Here is a 24,256-nt window from a genome sequence, read left to right on the forward strand (position 1 = left end):
GCAAGACTTAAAATACCACACAACTCTTGTGTTCTATAACTCTGTGGTAGGGTTTTTTGTTTTTGTTACTTAAGCCATTATAATAACTCATTTATAAGATTACTTCAAGAGAGCCATTTTCCAACATATTAGAAATTATTTTTGTTCTGAACACAGAAAGTTACATAATAGCCAGGAAACTCAGAACTCTGACAGTGGCCTCTAATAGGTAACGGGGCAGAAGTAGACAATAGGTCTGCAGGTGTATTGGTGTTCATGTTAAAGTTACCTGTACAAAAGGCAAATAAGACATGAACCTAGTTCAGAGAGGGAAGGTCCTATGAAAATATCAAATAATACAAGTGGTTACACATAAACTAGGTCATCTGATCAGCAAAGATGGGTTCAGCCTGTTATTCCCTGTTTTTGTTAAAAATAAAGACATGTGTAAGAGGGTTTTTACCTAAGAAGTTACTGAGTGAATTAGCAAGGGCTTATTAAATTTGGCATTTATTAATTAAACTTAAGAGTGTTACAGAGCTAAACAATTCTACCCACAAGGCACGGCCTGGACAATTCAAGACTGACGGTCAGCTGGAAGATGCTTTCTCATTGCATTGCCAGAACAGTTACAGTTTTACATTATAACTATTCTTGATTTTTTGTTATGAAAGTGATTTAGTTTTATAACTATAAATTTAGTTTCCATTCTTATTACTAGTAGTTAGTAATATAAGTATTGGCATAAAAATTTAATTACTAAAGCACATATATTGTTATGAATCCTCTCTATTCTTTTTGCTAAAGCAGGTATATACAAGAAGCCCATACAATAAACTTCAGAGTCATCACAGAAGCTTCTTCTAATTGGAGGGGCAGGAAGGCTTCAAGTTCTCATTTCTCATGGGCAGGCTACACAAGGGAGCAGCTGTTGTGGCAGGCTCGCAACTTTTTCCACGCTGACACATGCTGCTCAGCATGGAGAAGTTCTGTGCAGAAAGCGGTAGCATCCTTCATGAGGTGGTACTTGGGGCAGACATCGAGGGCATTGTAATTGTCTTTGGTATCAGCCTCTCTAAAATAGACCACCATGTATTTGTGCACATAAGTCTGACTTCTCAGATCGCTGCAGAAAAGGTTAAAGGCAAGGGGGAACAGGTCTTGGGAGTTCTCACAGGGGCTGCCCTTGCTCTTGCCACATGTATCATCACATACGGTGTTGACATCATTGGAAAGAAGGAAAATGACTTTATCTGCTGCTTTCTTCTGAGTGGTGAGCCACTGCACAGGGCCCATCTCGGCTATTTTCTTTTTCTGCCACTTGTCAAGGATAACCTCACTTTTGCAATGGTTTTGAAGAAATTCAGTGAAGTAACAGACTGTGTGATGGAAACATATTTCAGATGGGTAAACCACAAGAACCTTAATGGGGTGCAGCTGCGTGGTGGTAGGGAAGGAAGTCTCAGTCCTTTCTGTAGAGGGAGAAAAGCATTTATCATCTATAAACAGCAAATGGCAGACTTTCATTGTAAACATGTTGTAAAAGCTGTATTTTCTAAGTCCCTATCACTAAATCAGTTCTCTTAATCAAACTATACCTTTTCAGGTACTCTTTAGTTTTAACGTACTCTGTTTTAGCTGGGTTGTTGTAACTTGAGAATTTTTAGTACCATATGTATGTAAACAGGAACAACCTGATCACTGCCCTTCACGTTTTGAGTTGGGTCAACTCAGTAGTTGTTCTGTTTTCTACCTGCAGGTGGTAGTTTCTTTATCATTCTGTAAGGTAAGAGGTGCCCAATTTCAGCTGGAATTTAACTGGAATGCTGCCCTGTATGTGCAATTGCACAAAAACTACCTTTCAAAGTAGTGTAACTAATATAGGCCACACAATGACATCTAAGTACTAGTCTTCCTAAGGTCAAAGTTCCACATGGCTTTCTTAGTTTTAGATCTGAGATTAATTCTGTTCTATCTACTCCATCACAGACTCACAGGCTGCATTTTCATTTCCTTCTTTCTACATGGAGAAGAGAAGCAGAGCTTTCAGTGTGCCACCCTCTGACTGGGGATCTACAGATTCTGGTTTCTACCGCCAGTCCTCAATGTTTTAATGTTGGCAACATCCCTAGGTTATATGAATCCAAGTAACTTGTTCTTATGCCTTGTAAAAACTGGTTTTTAAAAAGTAGTAACTAGCAGAGAGTACCTACCACAGGTACCATGCTATTCCTTATTAGCTATCTTGGCCCATTTCAGTACCTGTCAATGCCTCGGTGGTAAAAATGAAACAGATGATAGCTACCAGGTGTGGAGCTCTCGGTCACTGCTTTACCTTAGCAGATGTGATCCAGTCAGTTTATCAGTCTTTTCAGGACATTTCTAAGGCCTTAAGTAAGTGCTATCTGACTCTTGTCCAATTGCCTCTAAAGGAATGTCTAAAAACATTCAAAGTGTTATTTCTTCATTCGGGTTTCTTTAAAGCATGGCATCGTAACCCTTACCACGCCTCCACAGGAGATAGATCCCAACCGCCAGCACCCATGTGGCTACCAGCAGAGCCAAGAGGAGAGGGAGCCAGCCACTCAGCACGCTTCCGCCTGGAGAAAACAAAGCTTATTCACCTTCAACAAACCAACTCAAATTACCTCCTATTTGGAAACTAAGATTTTTACTTTATTTGCAGAAGATCAGACTCCTTTAAAACCAAGGGTCAGTAGATCTCTAAGGGGTCTGCAGAATGGTGTGTTTTTCTGTAGTGTCCAGCTCTTTTATTAGATTTTCAAAAGGAATATGGGAAGAGATTAAGAATAGTTCTCTAAAATCACTTTGGCTTCTTATTCCATATTTACAATAATGTAACGAGAGTTTACATTTTGTTTTTTTTTTGTTCTTCGATGAATTAATTTTTTTCTAGTTGCAATAACTTAATACATAAGAACACACAGATGGCATTTGTAAAGGCTGTTTTGTAAAACAAAATGTGGGGGATAATGCTACTCCCTCACGGCATGTCGAGGACCAGGTAAGCCCCAGCACACAGATATGCTCAGGGACCCATAAGCACTATGCCCACAGTCAGGACTGTGAGGCACCTGGGTTGTCTTCAGTTGGTTTGGCTGAGTTTCTAAAAATAACACCTTCCAAGTCTGGGCCCCTCCCCTGGGCTAATTCCAAAACATTTTATTTGTGCATCTGTAAATGGAAGTATTAACATCTAAATCCAGAGACATTTTCCAGAACACGCGGCTCTCTGGCACCAGTGTGGCATGCCTTTTGGTGCCAGTATACTAATTTGTTATCCAAATGTTGGCCACGTGACCCCATCAAGTCACAGCAACAGCCAGGCCTGGGCTACTCGGATGGATAAGATACTAAAAATGCAGTGAAGTACACGTTCCCTGACACACTCAGTCCTTTTATGCACTTGACCTTTTTTCAGCAGATCCTTGTGGCTCTAAACATCCATTTTGCACTGTTTAGTTTTTCCCCTTCTTGTGTATATCCTGCTTCGTAAAGGATTGCAAGGCAATTTTATAAATAAAGCCTTCATTCTTATTCACCTCCAACACCTTTGCCTACACCCCAGTTCAGCATACACAGGGACTCCATCACATCCCCCCACACACATACCCTGCCACATATTGAATGTGCGGTGGTGACCACGAGCCCTTCATGTCCTGAACCTCTTCAATCATCCTGTGACAGTCATGGGGCACTTACTGTTATCCAGAGGGAAGGAGTCCTCTGTTTGTGGGCAAAGCACAACAGTTCCTTTGCGACGGATGCAATCGGTGCCACAGGTATGGAAATATGGAGTCAACTGAGGAAGAACGAGAGGCTGAGAAAGTTCCCACCACACTTCAGAGCAAACTCAGCATTATTCCTACTTCCACTGAAACTTCTCTTCACATTTTTCCTGGTTTCAACTCTGCCCCTCCCTCTTGGAATAGGACATCTTTCTCCCCTTGGTCACACTTCAGTAATAAAGCCCAAAAGTCCAAACCAGTGACCTACGACTGAAGCACCTTTTAGGTCTCCTGGGGTCTGAACCTAAGCTAAATGTTGCTAGCATGTTAGTTTCCACATCTAAACAGGTTAGATCACACTATACACAAATATTTCCTCAAAAGAGCAAACAGCAGTAGAGCTCCTTTTAAGTCATGCTTTACGACCTAAAAGTGCCTGGGACTAGGGAAGTCTGGTTCCCTGGAAGAGGGTGCAGACAGTCATCTGGCACAGCAAGGCACTGCCTTTATGTTCCAGGGAAGGAAAAGGAAAAGCTCCTTATATCTTGTGACCCTTCATGACCCACATCATAAACTCAGATTTGAATGGGACCAGAGCACCTGCTAGTCCAACTTCCTACTTTTTTTTTATAAATCTTCACCCAAGGGCATTTTTTTCCCCCCATTGCTTTTAAAGAGAAAGGAAGGGAGAGAGAGAAACATCGATTGGTTCTCTCCCATATGTGCCCAGATCAGGAATTATATGCACCCAGATCAGGGATCGAACTCACAACCTTTTGGTTATGGGACAACACTCCAACCAACTGAGCCACACTGGCCAGGGCTCAACTTCCTATTTTCTATCTGAGTAAACTGAGGCCCTGTGAGGTCAGGCAGTTGCCCTTTAAAGTTCATACACTAATCAGGAACCCACGCCTTCACATTTCACATCGTTTGTTACTTCATTTTATAGATAAAACTGAAGCTTGGGAAATAAAAGCACTTTGGAGAGCCAACACCCACTAATAAAAGCAAAAGGGACTGTAACTGTAAGGTCAGCTTCCTGACCTCACCACTGTAAAAACCGAGACAGGGATTTCCCATTGACATCACTGGATGCGAGACTGCTGGCAGGAATGAACAGGAGGAAAGAACTTCCCTATTCCAGTTTTGAAAGGGCTCCTCAGAAGCCATTAATGGTGGAGAAATCAGTCTTCCCCTCCCCAGAGCTCCTCACTGAACTTTACCTGGACCACAGCACCTTCACTTTGCCCAGTCACTGGAACCGTGACAGAAACTCGAGTTACTTTGCTCTGTGCAGGTAAGTGAGACAAAATGAAGAGTTACGAGCTGTATGAGGAGCAGATCAGTGACCACAGCGAAGAAACCACTTCCCAGAATGGCTTTCAGTTCATTAGACTATATGAGTACAGGTTCATTTCACACTTTTAACCCTCTGCCTGTGCTTCAACTTAGTTTCACTGAGACAGTTCCAGGGATGCCCTTAGGGACTTGTTTTTCTCTGTTGAATTAACCAGTCACCCCACACTATTGGACAGGAGACAGCCTTGCCTGTAGTCTCTCAAAAGAGAGCCTGTCCAGGGAGGCCTGGAGTGTGCATGTTGTTCTTCAGCAAGGTAAGGAAAGCTGGAGGTTGAGGATGGGGTGGTGTTAAGAAAATGAAGGGAAAGCGTACCTCCAATGTGAAATACCCAATTGGAAATTTATTTCGGATAACACCCATGTATTTGTTGCCAAGGGGACTGGTTGTAAAACTGACTTCTACCGTCTTCTCATCCTTCTTACAAGCAGTGATGTTTGGGTCCCACAGACTGCCTATTAGACAAGAGAGATTCACATGGATGAAGCTGCAAACTCTTCCTTCATTTAAGTCCCCCAAAGAGCTTGACAAAAACAAATACAAGTTCCCAGGAACACATCCAAGAGATAGGGACTTTACTATACAGTGTAGTGTTTATTTGTCTTTGTTCCCAGGTCTCAAAGGAGCTGCTGCCCAAGAAAGTTTAAGGATCCTACGTCACTGCTTTGCTTCCCTGGGGTGAGGATGGTGGGAAGTGCAGATTGGGTTCTACTGCTCATTTCTGTTCTCAACGTCCATTTTGACTTAAGGGCTGGGGCCAGTATTTTCTCCTTTCCAGGATGGGGAGGAGTAGCCACCAGTTGGGGACTTGTCTAAGATTATAGAGCAAGTGAATTCAGGATCAAGACTACAACTACTAGAACATCCTGGGTTCTAAGAGCTTCATCCTTTGGACCACTCTGCCAGCTTTACTGGATGTGAAAAAATAAGGAAATGCCTCATAGCTTAGAGGATATCCTGACAGGTCTATTCTATGAGGAAAAACCAGTTGTTTCACTCATGCAACTTGCAAATCAGCACTAGCTTATTTTCCAGGAAGGTGATATATAACCGTATGCATTATGTTCCCCATCTAGGAGACCATTTCAGGCCCTAGCTCAGCTGGTCTTTAGGAGCAACTCCAGGACTGATTGAAGGTGCTCAGACCTCCTCACATCCCCATTGTCCTCCATACTCCATAGTTTCGGCACAGTGCTCTAAGTTTGCCAACAAGGAGACCATGTGCAGCTCGGTCTGACAGGGTACACAGGGATGCCTTGTGGGATGAGGGTACCTAACAAATAGGGACTAATTCCCCCCAAAACCTCTCGCTCCTTCAGCATCAAGACTGTATTACCCAGAAATTTATACAAGTCCTTGTACAAGCCTTGGAAATTTGACACTTGGGACTGTTTGTCCTGAAGGGTCTGATTTCAGAATTCAAAGGGTAGGGGCAGGTTCTAATAGCCTAAGAGGTGACCCCTGTGAGGACATGCTGTTGAATCAGTACTTCAGCTAACACTCCCACCTTGAATGTTTGTTAATCCAAACAGAAAGTTCTTAGGGTCCCCGTGGCCACAGGTCACTGGTACTGGTGTCTGAGCAGCTGGAAGGACTTACGAATGCCCCCTCCAATGAGGAACAGCCTTTGATCGGCTCCACCATCAATGCAGTTTGAGCTAAAATGTTGGTTCAGTCACTGGCGTGGGGCATTTTTCTGTGAGTGTTGCTTACTACAAAAACCCACTAAGGGTATGTTCTTCCCTGGACAGACTGGATGCTTGATTCAGTGGGCAAAGCACTGGCCAGGATCAGCCTTCACTCAACCTCAGTTTCTTCAAGGAAGATGGGTTGTTGAGCTGTGTTGGCTCAAGTTACAAGTTTCTTCAAATAACAAAAGCAAATGCCACATTTACTTACCTGCCTCAATGCACTTTTTTTTGTATTTCATTACATGGTCTAGGCAGCCTGGAAATTTGAATGAAAGTTTTTACATTTTAGAAAAGGTCTCTGCTCCACCTTCTTGCCAACAAGTACACACATGTATATGCTTACCACACCTGTATGAATTGCCGGAACATTCAAGATGTGAGGTAAGATAACAGATTTAAATGGGACACTAACATTTACTGTTAAACAGAAGATTATCTACCCATGACGTGATAACCAGAGTCTAATTTCAATACAGCCTTTATCACAGCAGGATCTATGATCCCCGAGAGAAGATTCAAACCGTCCTTTAAAATAAAGTTTGGTAATATGTGTAAATACAGTCTCTTCTAGGAGGTAGAGCTTAATCCACCCCACACTCTCATCCTAGGATGGTAGACTTAGTGACTTGTTTCCAAAAATTAGGCTTGGGAAGGGGAAAAATAGTAGATTTACACGGGGAAGGCTGGCAGATGCCACTTCACAAGTGATAAAGATAACCACCACCCATGATGTGTGGATGTCACCTGCCCCAATAGGATGCCGGGGAAGGGTGCCTCGTCCCTGCAGTGTATGAAGATGGGGAATGTTCCACAGGATGCCTGGCCAGTGCTCCTCAAGACTGTCAAGTTCATGAAGAACAAAGAAAGACTAAAATGCTGTCACAGACCAGAGGAGACTAAGGAGACACAAGAGACAAAATGGAGCTCAGTTAACAGAAACGTACAGATGTTGGCTTCTTAGTTGTGACTAATGTCCCATGGTAATATGAGATGTTAATGAGAAGGGAAATTGGGTGAGTGGTATATAGAAGCTCTTCTAACTATCATGGCAACTTTCCTATACATCTAAAATTATTCCAAAACAAAAACATTTATATTATTAAAAGTGAGGTTTGGTCTCATCAAGAACTCTGGAAACTGCTGTGTAGTAAATGGAACAGCACCAAGAACACCCTGGATCACAATCTCAAAGAACAATGATTGGGAATCGCCCATTTAGAAATTCACCAGAGGCAGAGAACAAGCACAGGGTAGAAAACAGGTGACGCATCCCAGATAGGGGTAGTGTGGGAACTGCTGCAGCCAGACACCATGCTGGCCCCTTCATACACGATCCTGTCTCATCCTCACTGCAGCATGAGTGACATTGCAGGTGTGACACTAGAGATCCGATTGAATGTTGTAGAGCAGGAGAAAGAACCCAACATTCAAGACTGGGACAAATGCTTTGCATCAAAGACAAAGGGTGGCTAGAGTGCACAGACCAAGGACCCGCATTTGAATATTGGCTTCTCTTTTACTGTGTGTGTAACCCAGGCCAAGTTACTTGATAAATTTCTTCACCTGTAAAACAGGGCTATCCCATCCTTGGAGTTGCTAGAGGCTTAAGTGACATGATGCATGTCAAGTGCTCAGCACAGTGACACAACAGAAATGGCCTTTTCCCTAAGTTTACCTCTCCTCCACTCTATGAGGTACAGTTACTATTGTGTCCATATCCCAAGACTTGACAAGGCCAAACACCTTGTCCAGGGTAACCTGGCCTCTCCATACCAAACCACATACCCTAAAGCAAGCAACCCAGCAAGACAGAAGAATGAAGAAGTTTACCTGGTGAGGTGAAGTTCACAGACATGGAAGGGCTGTCTTCATTCATATTTGCATTAGGGATATTATGGGCCCCAATGAAGTAGACTGTGTTCAACTCTACAGGAAAGCCAATGTAGGAAAACGTCCACTGAAAGGCAAAGCAAGGATCCCTTAAGTTTATGAAACACTGTGATGCAGAAACAAAGTACCTTTGTGTTGCCCTTTTCATGTATAGTTTCATTCCTCAACCTCCTGCTGAAACTTAGGTCTCTAGCCAATGTCTCCTTAGGGAATAGACCCCACATAGTTTTCAGTGTAAGTTCAACTCCCCACACTTTCCTGATGGAGAAAATGAGGCCAAGAGATGCTGACTTGCTCAAGGCACACAGCAGAAAAGGGTTCAAAACTGGGCTTTGAACCCAGGCACTGTGTCCTAGGCTGAAGTTGTAGCTGCGCACCAACCTGTGTGTGTAGCACATCACCCACATCCCCAAGCAAAAGGCCTTCCCAGCTTTAATGACAGTTAACCAAGTTCCTCAAAATGCTTACTTTGCCACCAGAGGGTCTGGTCTGAGTCTGGAAGGCCTCTGTGTAATTGCACCTCATGCAGCTGTAAGACTGGAAGTTGCTTTTGCCTGTCACACAGATCTTGGTGGCCTTCAACAGGAGGATGCTGGCTAATGAGAGAGACAAGAGACCAGTTTATTTTGCACCTACTATGTGGCCAACTTGATGCTAAGTGTGTACATGCCTCATCTCATTTCATCCTGACAACAGACCTGAAGGGTAGGCACCATTATTATCCTCAGCTCATTGATGGGGTAAGTGAGGTTTAGGGAATTCCAGGGAGATTTGCCTAAGCTTCCAAAGCTCATCAGGGGCAGAATATGGATTCAGATTCCAAAGCCCAAGCTCTTTCCCCCTCACAGCTGAGCCTGAATTTCACAGAATACATGCAAAGGTAACTCTAGCACTGCACTATTCTGGGTCTCTTTGGAAGTAAAAACCCTTCGGAATGTCATCACCAAACCACTTTTATCCATGATAATTCTTATTCCTGGAGTGTCCTTTTCTCCTATTCTCTGCCTCTCCAGGGCCTACTCCCTATCTATAGCAACAGTGAACAAATACAAGAGCTCACTCTGCTAGGTGTGGGACCAAAAGCCTTACTGCATCGCCTAATTTAAGTGGTCTCACCAGGGTCCTCTCCTTCTCCTCCCTGCCCGCATCCACTCACAGCTCCTTCTGGCCCTGGCCCTGTGTCTGTAGCTGACTCCCCTCTCTGTATCTGGCACTCCCAGATTTCTGACCAGATGGAATTGAACTGAATTTAGTGGGTGGAAACCACAGACCTGGGCTTCAGGACCCAAGAATCGGTCCATCAAAAGAACACGCAAGCTGCCTTGAGGGAATGCCAGGACTTCCACAATGGGAAGTGGAAACAGTAATCTATCCAAGCCAGTGCTTTTGCTTTTTAAATATACTTTTGTTGAATTATTGGGGTGACATTGGTTAATAAAATTATGTAGGTTTCAAGTATATAATTCTATAATCTTGCATTGCGTGTTCACCACCCAAGCCAGTGTTATTCCTAAACTTGGAGGAATTCTCTCTGGCCTTATCCCATCTTCTTCCATGAGGTATAACATTACATACAGGGAAGCACACAGATCAGAAGTGTTGCACCTAATGCATGTGCACCCTCCTGCAGCCAGTACCCAGGTCGAGAAACACCCCAGGAGCGTCCCTCATGCTTCCTTTCAGTCACCCCCCACCCCAACGGAACCACTGTCCTGACTCCTAATGGCTTAGATTAGTTTTGCTTGTTTTGCATTTTTAATTAATGACATCATATGGTATGAATGACTGTAGGTAAGCACGCAGATATGACTGTAGGAGTTCTTTTCAATCTGGCTTCTTGGATTTGTGAGATTCTTCCATATTGTATATCATTACAGATTGTTTGTGCTCACTGCTGTATTGGGTTCCATTCTGTGATTCCAATTCTAGTCAGGCAGTTGAGTGCTTTCCATTTTGTGGCTGTTATAAATAATGCTACTATGAGCATTCTAGTATGTGGTTTTGGGTGCATGTATGTATATATTTTTCTGGGTATATGTCTGGGAGTAAAATTAATGAATCATATAATCTGCATATTTCTCCTTTGGGCCTTAACTTTGATTGATGCAAACTTACCATCTGCCCGGAGTATCCAGCTTATGTTCATCAATATTGAATAGTCCTCCGTTGCAACACTGGTTTTAACAGGTTCCACTCGAAGGTCCCTCAAGTCTCCTGGGGTCAGAATGTGGTTGACCATCCACTCTGGAGACGGTCCTGGGAGAAAGTGAGACTGCCCATGATACGTACCTCCCTGGCCTAATTCAATGTCATCTCCTCTAAGTGATCCACCCTGATCCAACTGTCATTCACAACCCATCTTCCTTCCTGCTGAGGCAGGCCAGGCATTTCTCAGTGTTGACTGACTTATAACTAAGGTGATGCTCAACCTCCTGGCCCCAACCTACAGACTACTTGGGCTCACTCCAGGTGCCTCTGTGCAAGTGTGTATGTATACAGTATATGTATGTATGTGTTCAGTGTATTTGACATGTTTACTAGGCTCAGTTCAGCCTTCCTCATGCCTCAGCCTGGACTCCAGCCAGCTGGCCCACACAACTCCCACTCCCTACCTCCTAAATTTTGCCAGTACCATCTCTCCTCTTGCTCACCCTCCTCATCCACATGTCTTGGGCAGGAGTCCACCTAGTCTTCAAATGCTATGATCTCAAACACTCCTCTAAAACACTTGCTTTCTTTTCCTAAGTGTAAGTGTAAGTGACCTCCTTCCTACAGCGCATGATCTACCTCCCAGGAGCAGGAGGCTTCACTTTCTACCTTGCTCAGCCATTCCTGCCCTACCCCTGCCCATTTATTGTCTTACTGGCCAGGAAGCCAGCCCATCTGAAACACTGGGAGCCTACCTCAGGCAGAGAAAGGCTTCATGTGCATCAGCTAACAAAGCAATGGTTCACGTTAAGCCTGGTCTCCGGTGACCCACTGCCTGGATTCAGGCCTGTAAAAGTCCAACTGGGCTTTCAATTTCAATATAAAGCCACAAATACCCATTACCTAGTGCACCTACCATTTTCAGAGCCACACTGAATTGCCTGCAAGAGAGAAAGAAAACAAGTATCGTGCTGAATGCCAGCAAACCACAAGCCATATTAGTCAATATACCATCCTTTTTCCTTAAATTCACATATAAGTCACAAACAAAAAGCTGAGCTAGTCCGCTTCACAGTCTGGGAGAGACTACACTTTCCCATTGTAGACTATGATGGACCATGGATCAGCCATCAGTATATTAGAACCGTAAGCCTGCTTATCACCTCACTTCAAGATCAGAGGGGATGACTCTGGATCATCATGAAAACCCCTTCATGCTAATGTTTAATTGTAGCTTTTCAGGGCCATCTAGAGTATTTTTTTATTCTTCCCAGGTTAAGGACTGGCTGTGCTAAGATGAACAGAAGAAAACCATAAATGCATTTCATGTTACCTTCCCCCGGTTCTTTAAAATATTTCTCTCTTAATACAAAAAGACCAACTCATTTGAGCTCTTTATAAAATTATAAAGCAACTGTGATTGTATGTTATCTTTTAAAAAAAAAAAACTTAAAAAAAATACGTATCATCAGTGTCCAAGGAAGGCCAGTACTAAATCTTTTGGAGCTAACTGCTCATGTTTTTTATAAATTAGAAAATACAATTAATACTTGGTTTTGGAATAAACTACTGGACCTTTTAGGCAGCAGCAAGTACTAGTGACAAGACCCAATATGATAAGCCCACCAGCTCTGGAAGCTGCTCCCTCTCAGCCCAACATTTCCAAACACCTTGTAAGACAGAAGGCAAGATTTGATGGTTTGAGTAATCTGAGTTTAGATGAAATTATCAGTTGCTCACCTTTGTCTTTTTGAAGCTGAACTCCAAGGGATATGGTGAGACATTTTTAAAAACAAATAAGCCACCACAATGGGAGCTGAGTTCTGTCAAAAGGCTGATGAGATAAGTTGTAGGAAGAAGCAAAGCAACAGCTCAAACTTTAGAGTTTGAATTGTTGGCCTGATAGAAACTACTGCAGAGGCAATGAATTCTTCCTCTAATGGAAAAGGCCAAGGGGGTGCCGAATTGACACAGAGGTGCAGCAAGGATTATAGCATCAGGGCACATGCATGGTATTTGTCTTTCCATAGCCATCAACAAGCAACAACCATGCCCTTATGTTATATGCCGTGCTAAAAAGGTAGGGATACAATTTCAAATACTATTTTGCTGATGAGCTTTTTCCTCTTTAGTGACTCAGGTTTCCACACCCCGTCAAGGCACTGGGTTAGGAAGGAAACTCATGCGGGAGAGTTCCAGACTTACCAGCTCCAGGGGCAAGGCACACTGCACAGTGCGAATCAGCGTGACAAAAAATGGTGAGTGGTAATGGAGAAGCAGTTCTCCTGCCCCAAAAGGCAGGCTGATTTCAAGATCCAAAGCGTAACAGTATTGAGCACCTACTATGTGCTGGGCTCTTTGCTGCTGCCTTGCAGGCCCTCCTTGTTCCTCTTTAGACTCTGGTGAGTTAGGTATTATTATCCTTTGTTTTATAGATGAGAATACTGAGGTTCAGTGAGCATAAATGACTGGATTAAGAACACAGGGTGGCATTTGAGCCTGGATCTGACTCCCATGCCCCTTATTCAAGCTGCCTGAAGGCCGGTGCCAACCGACCAGGACAAGCTGGGCTGCCCCTGGGGGCACACTTGTCCACTCTAGACCGCCCTCCGCGAGCGCTTTGAACAGGCATGAACTGGCCAGTCGGCCACCTTCAGGATTCTGGTTCGAGGGAAGGAAACGCGGGAAAGGGGTGCGGACGGGGACTTACCGGCTGCGGAGACACGGTACCCCAACACAGCGCGACCAAGCTCAGCAACACTAGCGACATCGCAAGGCCACCGCCCCCAACTGCGCGTGCCCCGCCAGCCTCCCGCCGCGCTCTTATCCAGGCGCCCCGGGCCACCACTCTGGGCTCCGCCTCCCACGGCGCCACCCCGGCCTCGCCGCCCCCTCCTCGGGTGGGAAACATGGAAGAGCCCTCGCCTGCCAGATTCGGAGGGATAGGCCAGGTCCGAGAGGCTCGGGACCCTTCGCCGGCAGAGCACGCGCAGCAGCTGCGCGTGTCAACCCCGAGCACACGTGCAAACAGTGAGCCAGGTGCAGGATTGCATTCACGCCTCGGGCTGCGCGCGCCCCGCCCGCCCGCCAGCTTGTTGCTCCGGTCTCCGCCCCAAGCCGACCAAGTCCGAGAAGCCCGCGGTTCCTCTCCGGGTCGCCAAGAGCGCGCGGTGCGCCGGCGCCGACAGTTAAAGTGTAGCCGGGCGGGGGCCGGGCTGCTGCTGTCCGCTCCTCCGCCTCTGCTCCTCATGCTCCGTCACAGCCGACTGTCCCAGCACTTGGCCCCAACTGTCCAGGGTGAGTAGCGGGGTACGCGCCCAGACCCCCTGCCGACCCGGTCCGTGGGGGCGCCCCGGTCCGTGGGGGCGCCGCCCGGGCCCTGGCCCCGGCCCCCGCTCCGCACGGCCCTGGCTGCAGCCTCGAGCGGCCTCAGGCCGGAGGTTTGGTGAGTCGGGAGCACCCCTGCTAGAAGCTGAGACTGGGGCACCACTTTACGCTCGGGGGAGCCCCCTGGAGTAAAAGGGGTGGGACAAGGGCAGTCACAGCCTTATTGAGTTCTTCCCGGAGCTAGCTAGGTTTTCGCAGGAACTAAGTTACATGTTATTTAGGGTAACTGAAATCCTCCCTTCCCCCCAGGTTTTTCTGGTAAATGTAGACTTCCCCCAAATGAGGCCTGACACTAATACTTGGGTCTCCCAAAGCTGTTTTGCTGAGGTCCTACTATGTGCCAGGTTTGGCCCACCTGCTGGGTTCACCTTGGGGCCTGCGTGGAGTGGGTCCAGCCTGGAGATCAGATGGGAGCTCTGGCATTCATATCTGTGGGGTTCCAGGTGACATTTCTGGAGGATTGGTCTAGTTTGGAACTTGATTCTCCAGTTTCAGTGTGCCCAGGATTTCTTAGCGTTACCTCAAATGCAAATGTTGGACCCCTGTTCAGAGAGGCCTACCAACCTCCTCAGGTGCGGTAGGGTCTGAGATCTGCATTTAGCAAGCCCTCCCCTGGTAATTCTGACTTAAGTGGGAAGGGGATGAGATGGGTTGTTTTTGTTTGTTTGTTTGTTTTTAGTCATTTGTTGGAAGGTTAACAAAAATCAGCTGGGCTGACAGTGAATCATAGGTCACAGAGCTTGGAATTCTGCCATTTGCAAAAGATAAGGTGGGGTGACCAGTTAAGGTCACTTAAACTTGTAAGCCGAGTTAGCTCCATTCTACAGATGAGGAGACCAAGACCTAGAGAGGGATGTGAGTCTTATGGATGGAATTGGTGAGAGGTTGACTTAGTCAAGCATCTGTTTTTGCTCTAGTCCTGCTGTGTGCCAGGCCTGGCCCACCTGCCAGATTCAGATTTGGGCCTGCACGGACTGGGCCCAGCCTTAAGATCAGCTGCGGTCTCTAACACACATATGGGGTTCTAGGTGACATTTCCAAAGGATTGGTCTGGTTCCTGACTAAAGAGAATGGTTCAGGTGAGTTTGTTATCTCACCCTTGTCTGGGGCTGGGTGACCCTGGGCCCCTTGCTCAATCTTTCTGAGTTGCCTTGAATCCTGTTGTTCTTGAGATCATCTCCCGCTCTAATAGTTGTCTTTCTTTTTAGCAAACACCCGCAGGGTGCCAGTACAGGGGTGCAAAGGTTAACACAGGGGTGCTGGCTCATGGGCTCTCTTGGGTTGAGAATATGTTGAAGGGCACATGTGCCTACCCTGCTGGGGAAGTACAGATGGAAATGGCCTTGTGTGCCAGCTTGAGATCATGAACTTTGTCCCCTGGTGCCAAGGAACCACAGCAGAGGTTTAGATGGTCAATTTTCAGTTTTAGAAAGGCTACCTGGTTGGCTGTGTAGAGCAGTGGGATCCCAGCCCCTCTGAGTCCAGTAGGGAGGTAGCTGCTAACCAAAATACTTCACATAGCTGAGTCCCTGCTGCAGGCCAGGCTCTGAGCTGTGTTGGATTTTCAGCTGTGTGCAGGTCCTTCTGTGGGAATTTGGGACTGTTGAGTGTGAGGGCTTTGGGGACAATCAGGAATGCAGAGGTCAAGCCTGGCGATAGGATTTGTGAGGCAGACATTTATAGGGGGGTGATAGATAGGAGAGGAGGATAGGGCCCTGGGGGGAGGAGAGCTTTTTGGAGGTGAGGGCTAGGAGGGGCTGCGTGGGGAGTGTCGGGGCAATTTGTGGGGTCAGAGGGGGCCCGTGTCACCGAGAAAGGAGGCTGAGACCTCCTGCCCCACAGAGGCCCTGCCTGCAGTGGCTGCATCTGGCCTGAGGGAGGCCCCCTGGCTTAGGTCACCGGCAATCAGGTGTGGTTTGATGAGAGGGGGTGAGAAGGGCACGGGAGTCAGCGGGCTCAGATATGGGAGTGAGATGCGAGGGGCTTTTATTTTTCCATTGAAATGTACACATTTTTTTTCTTAAAAAAATTTTTTTTTTCTATTGCAGTTGACCCATTTTTTCCCTGCATTGCTCTCCCTTGCCCCATCCACGCACACACACCCACAGTTATAATTAAACAAATTAACAGACAACAAGTGCTGGCGAGGATGTGGAGAAAATGGAACCCTAGCGCACTGCTGGTGGGAATGCAGACGGGTGCAGCCACTGTGGAAAACAGTATGGAATTTCCTCAGAAAACTACAAATGGAACTGCCTTTTGACCTAGTGATTCCACTGCTAGGATTATTCCCGAAGAACCCTGAAACACCAATTCAAAAGAACCTATGCACCCCTATGTTCATAGCAGCACTATTTATAATAGCCAAGTGCTGGAAACAGCCTAAGTGCCCATCTGTAGATGAGTGGATCAGAAAACTGTGGTCCATTTACACAGTGGAATACTGTGCAGCAGAAAGAAAGAAGGAACTCCTACCTTTTGCAATAACATGGATGAAACTGGAGAGTATTATGCTTAGTGAAATAGGCCAGACAGCAAAAGACAATTACCATATCATCTCACCTAATACAGGAAACTAATGCGCAAAACAAACCAACGAGCAAAATAGAACCAAAGGCATGTAAACAAGGAACAGACTGACAGAGAGTGGCTTTGTTTTAACAAAGGGTGAGGCTGAGATTCTTCAGGGGAAGAAGCTGGTGGGCAGAGGAGAGAGAAAGAGTGACCTGTAGTTTGCTGAGCTTGTGGATAGGAGGGGAAGGAGGGGTGCTGGGCATTGACGAGGGACACAGACTAAGTACCCCATCCACTGCCCTGGGTCCAGGCTTGAGGGGTGTGGGCACAGAAATATGACACTGCTCTGGCCTCAGCCCTCTGGTGGATGGGGATGATGCCCATGGCCAGCTCTGTAGACAGGAATGCAGGGTGGGGGTTGAGAGGTGAGCCACAGAGGTGGTGTTCTCTGTGGGCAAACCAGGCGTGTCTGCCTGTCTTCTCAGGAGGAGGTTCCACACTGCTGGGAAGGTCATTCCAAAAAGTGTTTCTCTGTGAGAGGTCCTTGCTGATTAAGCGTGCAGCCTCTGAGGTGGCCTGCTGGAGGGACACCATTTGCCTGAGCTCAGTAATGCCATGGCTTTATACACTGAAGGCAGGGCCACTGTGGATCAGGAGGTCTCAGCCTCCTCTCTTTCTCTGTGACCTCAGGCAAGTCAGTACCCTTCTCAAAGCCTCATCTTCCTGAGCTGTAAAATGGGCAGATGAGAGTGTATTGGCAATGGCTAAATGAGGTGGCTCAAGTCTTTGAGGGAAGCAACTTTTGGAGATACTCTGACCTTTCACCTTTGGTCATGAATTCTTCCAGGTGTGTGTGTCTGAAGAGCCATTGTGCAGTGTGATTTCATGTTGGATATTTCATAGGCACTAGTTAACTTCTTGAATGGATGAGTGAATGCCTACCTTCCTTGAAGGCCAGTAGCTAAGCCTGCCTGCCTGGGAGAGCCGGGTTTCTCTTTCCCCTTGTCCTCCTTGGATGGGTGAAGGCCGGGGCCTCTACTGGAACTGGAAGATCACTCTATCCAGTACCTATGGTGCCTGACCCCAGACTGTCCAAGACAGGCTCTGTGTCACAGCTGGGGGTTGAGATCCCAGGGTTCTGCATCCCCTGGCTGAGTTCCTCACTCACCAGCTGCAGCCTTGGGGGAGGCTCTTGGTGTCCTGGGGCCTAACTCAGCCTCCTCTGTAACGTGGGTTTGGCATTAGCCCTGCTAAACTGGCAAGGCTGTTGGGTGACTCCTGAAGAGACAGGAAGAAAGTTGAAAGATTTAAAGTACTGTATAAATTTAGGGGCAGGGGAGGCAGGACAATAAAAAACAAATTAATATCTCTATGATCCAAATAGGGGTATTCTTTTGGACCCAAGTGCAGTGACGCTCAGGTTCTGTCACTGTTATCAGACCTTTGTACACCTGCCAGATCCATATTGGGAGAACAAGGCCATTGGGGTTGTTGACATGTCCCAGGCCCTACCTCCGCCCACACAGGTGGAATTTTCCACGTTCCTTTTGCAAATATTAATCAAGGCCCCACAAGTTAACAGTGGACTCATTGTCTAGTAAAGAGCAAGCCATTTCTGGTGAATACTGGCTGCCTTCCAGAGCCCCAGCAGCCTGCCTCTGGTACCCCCCCCCCCCCCAAGCTGTGCTCTGCTCCAGCTGGTTGAGCTGCAGAGTCAACAGTCGTGCCTGCTTTGAGCCAGGGCCCCTGAAGCCGCACTCAGGGCTTGCACCTACTGTTCCCAGCAGGGCCACGCTGCAAACATTTCCTCTGCTCCGGGAAGGAGGGACTGGCCCAGGAAAGCACACAGGCATAGGCCACAAGCTTAACTCCACCTTAATACTACTGCTCCGGCTAAAACCCTATGATGTCACAACCCATGTGTACTTGCATTGATTTTCACATGTATTATCACATTGAGATCTCGAAGAATGTGCAGACCACAGGGGAGGCAGCTGCTGTTGTTCTCCCAAAGTCCCACCTGTATGTGGGGTGATGAGGTTGGCCTCACAGGGCTGTAGGGAGGATTCCTGGGGGCTTCAAGGGGTGAAGCAGGAAGCACCCTGTCGGGCACACATAACAGAATCGGGGATTATTTTTTGATCAATGATACTTTAATCTGTTATTTGTAATATCATTAATCATAGTTGCAGCATCACTGTCCATACTTAATGGAGGAGAAAATGGATCATCATGTACTTTTGGCTTTGCACTTTTAATTCTTTGAAGTGTGTTTGTAGCTATTTGCTTTTGCTCTCCTAGCCTGTGAAATGGGGAGCTCTGTTTCCATTTTATAAATGAGGAAACTGAGGCCGGGAGTTGGTAAACCATGAATGGTGGCAAAGTTAGGCCTGTAGCCCAAAGCATCTTGACCACCAACTCCTTTCACTTTTTTTAAAGTAGTGAAACTTAAACATGGAACCCCAGTAATAAAATACATGCAGGCAAAGGTTGCATATTAGTGTGTTTATTGGGTAAATTCACATCTGTGATTTTATTTTAAGAGTATGTTTATTGAAGTTGGGGGTCAGTGAAACAAGGAAGGGCTTAGGACAGGAGAATCAACAGGAGAGAGCCTAGGTGGGGCTACTTTGGCTCTCTTCAAATGTTATAGGAAAGAAATGAGTGTAGGTGGGGCTGCTTCCATAACAGTGGAAAATTGTAATAGTGGGAAATTGTAGTCCACCCCACCATTCTTTTGACATTGTTTCTGCAAGTGCTGATTCTGATTAATATGTAGGTTGTAGATGAACAGCATGCTTGTGTCAAAAGATACAGACTCCAACTTTCAGGCATCCCAGCTCTGGGAGAGTCGCTGACCTTCAACTGTGGAACCAGGATGACGTGAAGCTGGGATAACATGAATCCAGGATGACTAAACCTGGATGACGCACACTGGACCATCACTTTCCTTGTTGAAATGGACTATGCTTATCTGTACATAGAGAACTTCACAGCTCCCTCCCTTGATCTTTTTACTCTGTTCCTCTCCTTATAAAAACCTCTGCCTCCACTGACAGGTGGAGATGGGCTTTGAGATGTGAGTCCCCCATCTTCCCAGAAGATGGGCTTTGAGACATGAGTCCCCCATCTTCCAGGTGACCAGCACTTGAAAATGAACCACTTTCCTTTACGTCAACACCTGCCTGTTGAGTATTAGCTTTTGTAGTGGCAGGCAGCTGGATCTGTGTTTCAGTTACACTTTGGCTCACTGGGAAGTAAAAGTCCCAGTGACAGAAGTGAGCCAAGTTGATGGGGCTGCCTTAGCTCACTGAGAAGTTGAGAAAAGGGGGCCTTGGAGATAAGTTCAAGGGGTTAGCCCAGGACAAGCTGCAGCTGCCCATGGCTCCCCTGGATGCAAGTCTTGTGAGGACCCTTAAGAGTTTAGGAGATGCCCACCTTAGAGGGGAGACAAGTGTGGGCATGCTCCCTGGAAGGGAGCAAGCTGTGATTTTTCATTTGTTTTTTGCATGTCAGAGTAAGAACAGTGATCCTGTTATGAGCACACCGTTGAAACCAGGGTTCCAGGGTGCTGGTTGGTGTCTTACAGGAGCCCCAGTGCCTGATGGACTCCTGCACTTTAGTTCAGTGAGAGAGTAATTTGTAGTTGACACGAGGAATGAGCAGGGGTTTTTAAGCAGCTCACCTTGCAGTCTTAGGCCCCACTATAGTTAAACCCATCCAGAAGTGTGTGCAAGTTGGCTGGCTAGCTAACATCTTGCCATGTGCCAGTGATTTATAAACAAAAGTGTGCACACTAGCCCCTAGGCTGCTCCTGAGGTGATCTGATGGCACTGTCACACCAAGGCTGGTGACGGTGCCTCGATGGCCATTGGTGGAGTGTGACTCTGGTCGTGTGGTGCTGCCAAGGGCACATGGGTTAAAAGCAAGCGGGTTTGGCTGCATCTAGTCAGTGCTGTGTTTATAGGCAGTGCTGCTGTCCCCCCTGCAGACAGTGGGAAGGGGGGGGTTTGACTTGGGTCTTTGGCAGGACGCCCAAGCAGGTGGGTTTGAGTCCCCAGGAGAGTCATGACCAGTCCATAACAGTGCCTCCCAGACTCTCTGTGGTGAAGGACCAGTCATTTGTTTGGTTTTTAAATTTTAATCTCTCACAGGCCAGCTAAAAAAATTGAATAAAAGTTGTTTAATAAAAATGTAGACACATAGCCCTGGCTAAGTGGCTCAGTTGGTTGGGGCATCGTCCCATGAACCAAAAGGTTGTGGGTTTGATCCCAGGTCAGGGCACATACCTAGATTGTGGGTTCAATCCCTGGTTAGGGTGCAGATAGGAGGCAACTGATCAATGTTTCTCTCTCTCCAAAAAAATCAATAAACATATCTTTAGGTGAGGATTAAAAAAAAAGTATACACATAAAATTTAAGCCTGTTATCTTATTGCAATTCAACAGACATAAAGTCATGGTGTCAAATTGCTGCAAAAGTTTCTAAACTCTGACTCTTAATTCTGTGCCTTTCACAGATGATTGAAAATAGCGTGTGGGCTGCACTGGCCACAGATTGCCTGGTCTGGGTGCTAGGTGGGTGCTTTTTAATTGACATTTTGAAAACTGGTGGAAGGTAGACTTGAAAGAGGTGCTGGCAGCAAGCATTTGCGGAACACCCCAAACTTCTGTGGAAGGGTTTGAAATTGCTCAACCTGGACTTGGCTCTTTGCCTAGGAGGGTCTCCCGTCCTAGCTTTTTTCTCTCCTTTCTTTAGTAGGGATATTTGAGATTTAAAACAGACCCCTCCCCCTAAAAAATCCTTTTGTTTTGGAAATTTTGAAACATGTACAAAATTAACCAGAGTGATTATCGAACTCTGTATTCCCATTACCTCATGGGCAGTCCTGTTTCATCTGACACCCTAATCCCTGGTGTTATTTTAAACCAAATTCCCAATATCCTTTATTTTTGTCAAATTTTCAATGTGTGTGTCTGAAAGAGTTTTTTTAAACAACAGAACCACAGGGCCTTTCAAATCCCCAGGACCTAAATTATTCTCTTGTAACCTATAGACTGCCCTCCATCTCTGTCTTGTTTACTTTTCACTTAAAAATGTTGTTCAGGAGTTGAGTGGAGGGGCCCATGGCCTGGATTCTGCTGATGGGGTGCTCTTTCACGTGTTCCTCTGACTTTTGTCCTCTGAACTGGTGGGTGGATCTAGAAGTGTGAGCAGATTCAGGTTTGAATTTTTTGGCAAGGGTACTTCACAGGCGTTCTCCCACTCAGGCCTGTCGCGACTTGAAAGAGAAGCTGTTTGTTCTGTTAACGGTCTCCTGTGTGTGAAGTTACTTTGGTGAGGCCCAAGCTGGTCCTCTGCTGGTTCTGGGATCCCCTTCATTCTGAGGCCACCCAGAATGTGTGAAGAGCAGATTGTGAGGTATCGTGGAAAGGGTCGTGATGGCAGGGACACTGCTAAGGTGCCATCGGGAGGATCCTGCACAGGGTAACATCTGAGATGCTGGAGACTAATCAGGGCGGGAGTCCATGAGGTGAGGTGGACAGAAGTGTGCAGATTCGACAGTTCTGGCACTACCCCTTTTAAGAGAAGTTACTGCCCCTCTTTTCAGGTCTTCTTCCTTTCCCGAAGTGAACAATGAGTTTTGATATTCCAGTCACATAACAAGCATGTATTGAGCGCTTGCTGTGTGCCTGGCTCTGGGAGCTGTGAGCCCCTGCCCCACACCCCCCATGATAACTGGAAGGGAACAAACATGGTGACAGCTCTGTGGACAGGCCCTGCCAGGGGAATTCGGTAACTCACGGCCACTAGGCCACCAGGCTCCTGGTGGTCTCTAGGTCCCACACAATGCCTGACCCAAGGAGGACCTTCAGCAGCCCTGGAGAGGGAAGAGCAGTCACTCTGGTGTTGAGTCATTACTGTGCGAAAGCCAAGGCACCGGGGGCTTTTGTCTCCTCAGCCCTCCTCCGACTTCAGCTCTGACTTACCAGTGCCCACCTCCGGCAGCTGCCCCCCACGTCCCCACTTTCACTTCTCTGTTGCTGGAACCCACTCACCCAGGCACAGTGCAGGCCAGAGTGCAGGGGAGTAAATGTCTGGAGGGGCACCCCTCTTCTTCAGGCGCCACTCCTGCCCATGGCCCCAGTCAATCAGGTGACTCATTCTGGGGAGGGGCCCAGCAGTGACCTTGATATTGCACCCTGCTTCCTGAACACACCTTGTTTGAGTGAGCACATCACCCACTCAGATTGAATACATAGACACGTCTGTGAGGAAAAGAAATGGAGGGAAGCCCAAGGAGCTGTCCCCTGGGGTGTTGCACTCAGGCCAACCCCTCCTCCGCACCGAGGTGCTAGACACTAGGTTTTCCCTCCTTACACTGCTTTCGGTGAGACCACCACCATGGAAATTTTAGAGAAGAAGGGGGGGACACCAGCTAGAGAATGGGGGGCTGTGCGCAGAGGGCAGATGTCTGGAGCATAGGGCACGAGGTCCCGCACGTAGAGACCGGCGCCCATATGTTACCAACAGGAGACCTCTGGCCGGGTCACACAGCAAGTCCTGGAGGAGCCGGGGATGAAAGCCCAGCTTCGGTGCAGTGTCAGGCTTGAGCGCTCCCACCTTGGGCCTTTCCTATCCTGGCCGAGCTCTGCCCTGCTGCGTGTCCGCTCTCCGCTGCCGCACCAGCAGGGCCCTGGGACCAGTGGGCCCTGCCCGAGGGGCCTGCAGTGGTCTCAGAAGCAGCTGCTGATTAGCTATTTCAAGAGAAAAAAAATTTCTGATTCATTTGTTTATTGTGCATCAGTATGTGAGAGAGCAGATTCCTAGAAAGAGAAACTTGACTTTTGAACAAAATGCCTTCTCATTTAAAATTTTAAAACATTGTGCTACAACATACACGCAGTACTAATGATGGATTTTGATCTGCACTTATACCTATGTGACCACCACCAGGTTAGGACACAGAACATTCCCTGTGCCACACCCCCAGGTGGCACCTATGTCTGCTCTGGCACAGACAGAGTTCAGCCTCTGAGCCTCAGACAGCCCATGTGTGGGGAACTGTAGGCCATGTGCTGGCTCATGCCCACCATGCGTCCATTCAGCCAGCATTACAGAGCACCATCCAGGCACCAGGCTCTGCAGCTGGGGGGCCAGGCCACAGAGACCTCAGCTGCGGGGATGGGTCTTTGAAAGCTCATCTCACTCTTAATTTGTTGAGGTCCCAGTAAGGGGGCCAGAGGGAAACCCAGGGTGGATGTGGCCAGTGACTGTGGAAGGCTTCTCAGAGGAAGTGATGGCTGAGGGAGGGTGAGAGTGACCCAGGTGGAAGGAGGTGAGGACATACACCTGGAAGAGAGAGGAGCACAGGCAAAGCCCTGGGGTGGACTGGAGGAGGGGAAGGTGTTCTGTGCACCTGGAACCTAGAAAGTGAGGCTCATGATGGTGTGAGAGGTGATGGGTGGGGCAGGGGATAGACTAGGAGGGGCTCTTGGGATAAGAGAGTCCATGGGGGCATGAGGAAGCCTGCTCCA

At 47.1% G+C, this 24,256-nt stretch overlaps 2 protein-coding genes across 2 annotated transcripts in view; one reads left to right on the plus strand and one right to left on the minus strand.

Annotated features, from left to right (window-relative positions):
- Nucleotides 1-415: 415 nt before the first annotated feature.
- IL17RB (interleukin 17 receptor B) lies at nt 416-14,037 on the minus strand. The gene is made up of 11 exons (XM_090284012.1): nt 13,528-14,037; nt 11,734-11,758; nt 10,785-10,925; nt 9,138-9,265; nt 8,610-8,736; nt 6,988-7,035; nt 5,404-5,543; nt 4,955-5,020; nt 3,703-3,802; nt 2,484-2,579; nt 416-1,451 (listed from the first exon to the last, which is right to left on the minus strand). Exons 1-11 carry the CDS (start codon nt 13,726-13,728, stop codon nt 892-894), a joined length of 1,632 nt encoding a protein of 543 aa, XP_090140138.1. The 5' UTR covers nt 13,729-14,037; the 3' UTR covers nt 416-891.
- Nucleotides 13,736-24,256, plus strand: part of CHDH (choline dehydrogenase) — a 33,401-nt gene continuing 22,880 nt past the window's right edge. The window contains exon 1 of the mRNA XM_090284011.1: nt 13,736-14,114. Coding sequence (XP_090140137.1) covers nt 14,066-14,114 — 49 coding nt within the window. The 5' untranslated portion in view covers nt 13,736-14,065. The remainder of the gene's footprint in view (nt 14,115-24,256) is intronic.

Source organism: Furipterus horrens, unplaced genomic scaffold, assembly GCF_987537825.1.
Source record: "Furipterus horrens unplaced genomic scaffold, mFurHor1.1.pri manual_scaffold_7, whole genome shotgun sequence".
In the NCBI taxonomy this organism is placed as follows: domain Eukaryota; kingdom Metazoa; phylum Chordata; class Mammalia; order Chiroptera; family Furipteridae; genus Furipterus; species Furipterus horrens.